The 6,058-nt window shown below is 43.9% G+C and overlaps 1 protein-coding gene across 1 annotated transcript; it reads right to left on the reverse strand.

Moving 5' to 3' along the window:
* Positions 1 to 3,048: 3,048 nt before the first annotated feature.
* LOC131695618 (uncharacterized protein K02A2.6-like) lies at positions 3,049 to 5,288 on the reverse strand. Its single transcript, XM_058984147.1, has 2 exons — positions 3,149 to 5,288; positions 3,049 to 3,101 (listed from the first exon to the last, which is right to left on the reverse strand). The coding sequence occupies exons 1-2, from the start codon at positions 4,101 to 4,103 to the stop codon at positions 3,049 to 3,051; spliced, it is 1,008 nt and encodes a 335-aa protein (XP_058840130.1). The 5' UTR covers positions 4,104 to 5,288.
* Positions 5,289 to 6,058: the final 770 nt, after the last annotated feature.

The following is a 6,058-nucleotide window of genomic DNA, read 5'->3' on the forward strand; positions in this document are numbered from 1 at the left end:
ATTCTCACTATATTTTGGCGACGAGAAAACGGGATTTTCAGATTAAATTCGCCGGTAAAAGAAAAAATAGGTTTGTTAACGTCTCGTTTTAATACGGAGAAGTGCGCGAGACGCGAGCGAAGGATAAACAATTTCGGCCCCCGAAAAGCCGAAGAAAACGAATAATAACCTGCTTGAAAAGGAAGTGCGCAGAATGGAGAACAAACCTAACCTGCCACCATTTGATGTATCGGACTCAGCCTCGATTGGAAACCGCTAGGCGAAGTGGAAACGGTCGTTGGAACTATTCCTAGAAGTCAACTGCATAGCACTTGCTTCCAGGAAAAGATCGTGTTTGCTGCACTATGCGGGTCCGGAAGTGCAGGATATCTTTTTTAATATCGATGGTCACGATGCAGTCCCACCAGCGGGTACTGATGTATACAGGGAGGCGATACGGTTGCTAGATGCACATTTTGCTCCGTTATCAAGCGTGCCGTACGAGAGAGTTATATTTCGGAGAATGACCCAGCTAGAAAACGAAAACGTCGAAAAGTTTATCCACCGTCTTAGAGACCAAGGTCGACTATGCGAACATGGGAACGCCTTGGAGATGCGGATCACTGAACAAGTATTCGACAACGGTAATTCCGATTCACTGCGGGAAGCAAAATGCGAGTTCGGAAAAAAAGTCAGTAAAATTTATGGGACACCAGCTCTCGGAGAAGGGAATTCTACCGACTAACGACAAAGTAAGCGCAATACAAAGCTTTCGGCGACCTCAAACCCCCACGGAAATGCGCAGCTTTCTAGGATTGGTGAATTACGTCGGGCGATTCATTCCAAACCTGTCATCCCTCACTGCACCTCTCCGCGCGATGACGAACAAAGGCAGTAAGTTCCATTGGACAAATGAAGCAAAAGACGCTTTTGGTCAAGTTAAGCTAGCACTATCGAATCCAAAACATTTGAGGTTCTATAATCCCACACACGCAACGACATTGGTCACAGACGCAAGCGATAACGGTTTAGGAGCGGTTCTGCTGCAAACGTCGAATTCAATAACGCGCCCAGTATGCTACGCTAGCAAAAGCCTCTCAACAACCGAAAAAAAAAATTCAACTTTAGACAAAGAAGCACTAGCAATCGTGTGGGCTACAGAACGCTTCGAGATGTACCTGCGAGGATTGAATTTTACCATTCTAACGGATCATAAGCCATTAAAATTCATTTTCGGTGAATCATCTACTCCAAACCAGCGTCAAGAGCGATGGGTCCTAAGGATGCAATCATACCGCTACAAAATCGTATATGTTCCAGGTGAGATAAACATAGCAGATCCGTTATCCAGGCTCTGTGAAGAGGTGGGAGCAAAAACGTACGACAGAGCTTCTGAAGAGGTACTCTGTTCTATTGTGGAGGTAAATAAGCCAAGTGCTATAACCATGAGCGAGGTCATCCGGTGCTGCAAGGAAGATGAGGAAATTGGAAAAGTGAAAGTAGCGCTGCACAACGACTGTTGGGAAACCATCAAAGGATACATGCCATTCAAAGGAGAATTGTGTTTCGCCAAAGATGTGTTGCTCCGAAAAAATAAAATAGTGATCCCGGAAAACCTTCGCCAAACAGTGCTTCAACTCACTCATGTGGGACACCCTGGGAAAGAGAAAATGAAACGGCGAATCAGAACAGCAGTTTGGTGGCCCGGTGTAGATGCAGCAGTCGAAAAATTCTGCGCCAATTGCATGGATTGTCAGATAGTGGGACAAAGGAGCACGCCAGAGCCATTGAACATACGTGAATTGCCGTCCGCCCCATGGGTACACCTTAGTATGGACTTTCTCGGTCCACTTCCAAACGGAAAATACGTTTTTGTTCTGGTAGACCTCTACAGCACATTCGTAGTGGCCGAGCTAATGATTCACACAACATCTGCAGACGTCATTCGAATTTTGAAGCAGATTTTCACGCGAATGGGTTTACCGTTTGTATTGCAAGCTGACAACGCTAGAAACTTCTCTAGCCAGGAGCTCAAGGACTACTGTGTTGATTATGGCATAAAACTTACCCACACAACCCCATACTGGCCAAGCGCGAACGGAGAAGTAGAAAGGCAAAATCGATCTTTTCTGAAGGTGATGAAAATAAGCCAGCTGAAAGGATCCAATTTGGAAGCGTCACTGCAGGAATATTTGTATATGTATTCGCTAACTCCGCATAGTGCCACTGGAGTTGCACCTGCCACTCTTATGTACGGCCGAAGATTTAGAGATTTGATTCCACATTTGCAAGAAGAGGCTATATTTGACGAAGAGATGCGAGACAGGGACTTGACAGCAAAACACAACGCAAAAGAGTATCGAGACAAACGAGTGGGCGCAAAAGAATCATCAATCAAAGTGGGTGACGAGGTGCTGATGAGAAACATGCAGCTGCAGAATAAGCTTTCGCCTGGGTTCCTGCCTACGCCAGCAACAGTGGTTCACAGGTTAGGTAGTACTGCTACAGTAGAGTCGTCGACAGGGCAGCAGTACAAGAGGAATGTTTCTCATCTAAAAGGTCTACACCGATCGCAGACAGGAACAGACCAAGTGAAGCCGCTAGTAGATACCCCAAATTCAGGAATTCCAGAGGAACAGAAAATCATAACAGCTTCGGAATGCTCTCGTCCACGTCGACCCCTGGTTCGACCGAAACGTTTCGAGGATTACTTGCTACACTAAACAAACATTAGGTCTGTTCCAGTACCAGGAGAAACTGGAAGTACTCCGTAGCAAACAGGGAGAAAAACGTTCCTGTATTATCTTCTTCCCTTTTTCTTCTTTTGGTAGCAAACCGGAGTGAAAAGGAGCAAGAATTTTTTGTTCCGGAGCAACAGGGAGTAACTTCCGTGTACTGGAACAAACCTATTGGAGTTTAATATTGCTACTTAATCTAAATTAGAGAGATATGTTGTGATAGTTGGCAACACTATCAGTAAAATGTAACACATACACCTTTGCAGAGAACTAGGTAGGAGGAGATAAAATAAAGACGTCTTATGTGCTAAACACGCGTGCATTATTCTCACTATACTTTGAAAGCTTCCTCATCATCCTTCTGGCAGTGTTGCATTGGAGATCCTGTAAAACCCGTAAATGAGAAATGGTAGCTTCGAAATCAAACCTACCTTTTCCAGGGCTGTTACCGTTGATTTTCTTAAGGTGACTTGAGTTTCTCTTATATGTCTGACCGGTTTCGTCATTTCGAACTGTGACACATGGTCCATCCTTTGCTGCAACCGTCATGACAGTTGGGTCGAAATTCGGGGTTAACTTGTTGCGTTGTAGTACATGTTTCATTAGCACTTTATTCCCAACTTCTATGACAGAAGGTTTTGCATTGCGGCGTGAATCTTCATACAATTTCCCTTTTTCCTTCGCAAGTTGATCGCGATCTCTGTAATCCGAGCACGGCACAGCAGTTCCTATGTCTCTCAACGATGGTATTTTGCTTCTTATGTTCCTTCCGTACAACAATTCAGTTGGTGTCTTGCCTGTTGTACTGTGTGGAGTTGAATAACACATGAGTAGATACGAAAGTAGGTCGTTTTTCCAATCTCGCTTCATTGCTTGGCTAATTTTCAATCTTTTAACCAAGGATCGATTTTGACGTTCAACTAATCCGTTTTCTTGGGGCCAGTAAGGTGTTGTTTTATTTAATATGATCGCTCTTGTTTTGCAGAAACTTTCGAACTCCGTGCTCACGAACTGTCGACCGTTGTCCAGAGTGATAGTCCGTGGGTAGCCAAGTCGAATAAAAATCTTGTCCAATCGGTTTGCTGTTATTTTCTGCATGATTTCAACTTCTTTGTATTGACTAAAGTAGTCGATTATCACAAGCAAATAGTCACCCGACGGTAATGGACCAAGAAAGTCGATGGCGACGTCAACCCAAGGAGCATCCGGTAGTTTTCTTCTTTCCATTGGTTCTGGTCTTTCTGGCTGACTCACCAGACGACAGCCTTCGCAGTTATTCACGATGCGCGCAATCGATTCGTCCATTCCAGGCCACCAACAAGAAAATCGCAGACGCTGTTGCATCTTAGTTCTCCCCGGATGTCCTTCATGCCCAAGATTCAACATCCTCTGTCTTAAATTTGTTGGAATAATTAATCTAGGACCTCTTACTATCAAGTCCCCGACTTTTCCAAGCTCATTTCTGAACGCATGATATAGTTTTATTAACTCAGAAGTATAATTCCAAGTACCACGATCCAAACATTCCCGCAATTCAGTTAGTGCATCATCGCACGCAGATTCTTTTTCTAACTCATCCACATCTAACGCTGTCAACTCGAATACACTTCTAACGTACACATCTGAATCAGGATCAAATGCGTTCGTATCGGTTGGTCGTGATAGACGAGATAGCGGATCTGCTATATTGGACTTTCCTTTCCGGTAGATGACATCAATGGTTTGCTTTCGTCATCTAGCTCCAACTGATAAAAAGAATCTTTTATATCCAGTCTGGAAAAATATTTCGCACCGTTGAGCTTCCAGCGGATGTCCGCGATGGTAGGAAGTGGATGAGTTTCCCGCAATATTGCTCGGTTCACTTGCCTCATATCGACGCATAATCGTATGTCTCCCGTGTCCTTAACAACAACTACAATTGGCGATATCCACCGACTGGGCTCTGAAACTCGTTCGATAATATCTTTTGCGAGGAGTTCTTTTAATTTGTCCTCCACCCGCTCTAGCGTAGCAAACGGTAGTCTCCGTAAACGCTGGGCTACGGGTTTGATCGATTTATTCACCGGAATGTGAATTTTTACTCCACGAATGCTCGGAAATGATTACTGCATCGATATGCTTAACGTATTCCTGTTGGCTCGGGAGCCCAACAATAAGAACTCCAAGCTGCTTAGCAGTTTTTCTTCCCAAAAGCGGTTGGGGGCCATGTTCCACAATATAAAACCTTCCGATTGTTTTCAATTCCTTTCCAACATCATTTATAACAATCTCTGCATCGAACATACCAGTTACTATTAAACAATCTTTTTGCGCATACGCTTTAAACCTGCGGTCTGATGGTCGGCATCCTCCCAATGTTTTTATACCATTCCGCGTCATGGATTCCCAAGTTTTTTTGTCAATTATATTTGACTGAACGCCTGAATCAATCTGCATTTCAATTAAAACTCCGCCTACCTTAACGCAAACTAATTCATCCGAATCGTTAGCACACGATACCATCTCCACTAACTCATAATTTTCTTCGTCGACTACATCATCATCGATCGCATGCAACCGTCGTGCTGAACGGAATTGTTTTTTCCTGGTTTGCTGAACGCCTTGACTGCTACTAGAAGGAAATGCTGGTGTATGGCTCCTTTTTTTAAACGATTGTAAGTTTTGTGTTTGTGTAGTGTTTCCCAAGCTATCGTTTTTAAATAAACAGACCACGCGAAAATGACCTCGCTTCCCACAATTGGAACACGTTTTGTTCCACGCGGGGCAGTGCTGATCTGATCCATGAGCTTTTCCACAAAATTTGCACGTTCTCCAAATTCGTTGAACACTTTCAGTAGTTTTTGTGGTGCTCTGTAAAATTGCTTGGCCTCCAATTTGGTTGCTAGCCGAACGGGTTGTTTCATACGCTTTTACTTGTCTGATCAAGTCCTCGATCGATAATTCGGATTCCTGCAGTAACCTTTCTCGCAAAACAGCTGGAACAAATTGGAGCGTTTTATCAATAACCGCCACTGCCGAACTCTCTGAAGCCGTCTGGCCAAAGTTGCACCAACGACACGACTAGACATTTAATGAAACATACCGAAGAAAAAGTGTCTTAGTGATTTCCCACCATTTACCGGTATATTGAGTTACCCCTCGATGTGGACACGAAAATATTTTCTACAGCAACACTTCTTTGTTTATGTAGCTACCAATGTAATGTTTTGTTGCTACGAAACAGCCGAAAATTCGCTGGATATAAACATTTCGATCGAATTTTCCGCTTCGATCTGAACACCGACGGATTCAACACTAACCGGCAGCTTCTGCGGCCTATCGTTACAGTGTTATTTAATTTT

This window comes from Topomyia yanbarensis, unplaced genomic scaffold, assembly GCF_030247195.1.
Source record: "Topomyia yanbarensis strain Yona2022 unplaced genomic scaffold, ASM3024719v1 HiC_scaffold_479, whole genome shotgun sequence".
NCBI classification, from domain to species: Eukaryota; Metazoa; Arthropoda; class Insecta; order Diptera; family Culicidae; genus Topomyia; species Topomyia yanbarensis.

What these genes read in the sequence shown, in the direction of transcription:
- LOC131695618 (XM_058984147.1), bottom strand. Translation starts at nt 4,103, where the DNA reads ATGTTGAATCTTGGGCATGAAGGACATCCGGGGAGAACTAAGATGCAA. An exon ending in CGGTAACAGCCCTGGAAAAG is followed by an intron (nt 3,102 to 3,148) that starts GTAGGTTTGATT and finishes CGGGTTTTACAG; the next exon opens with GATCTCCAATGCAACACTGC.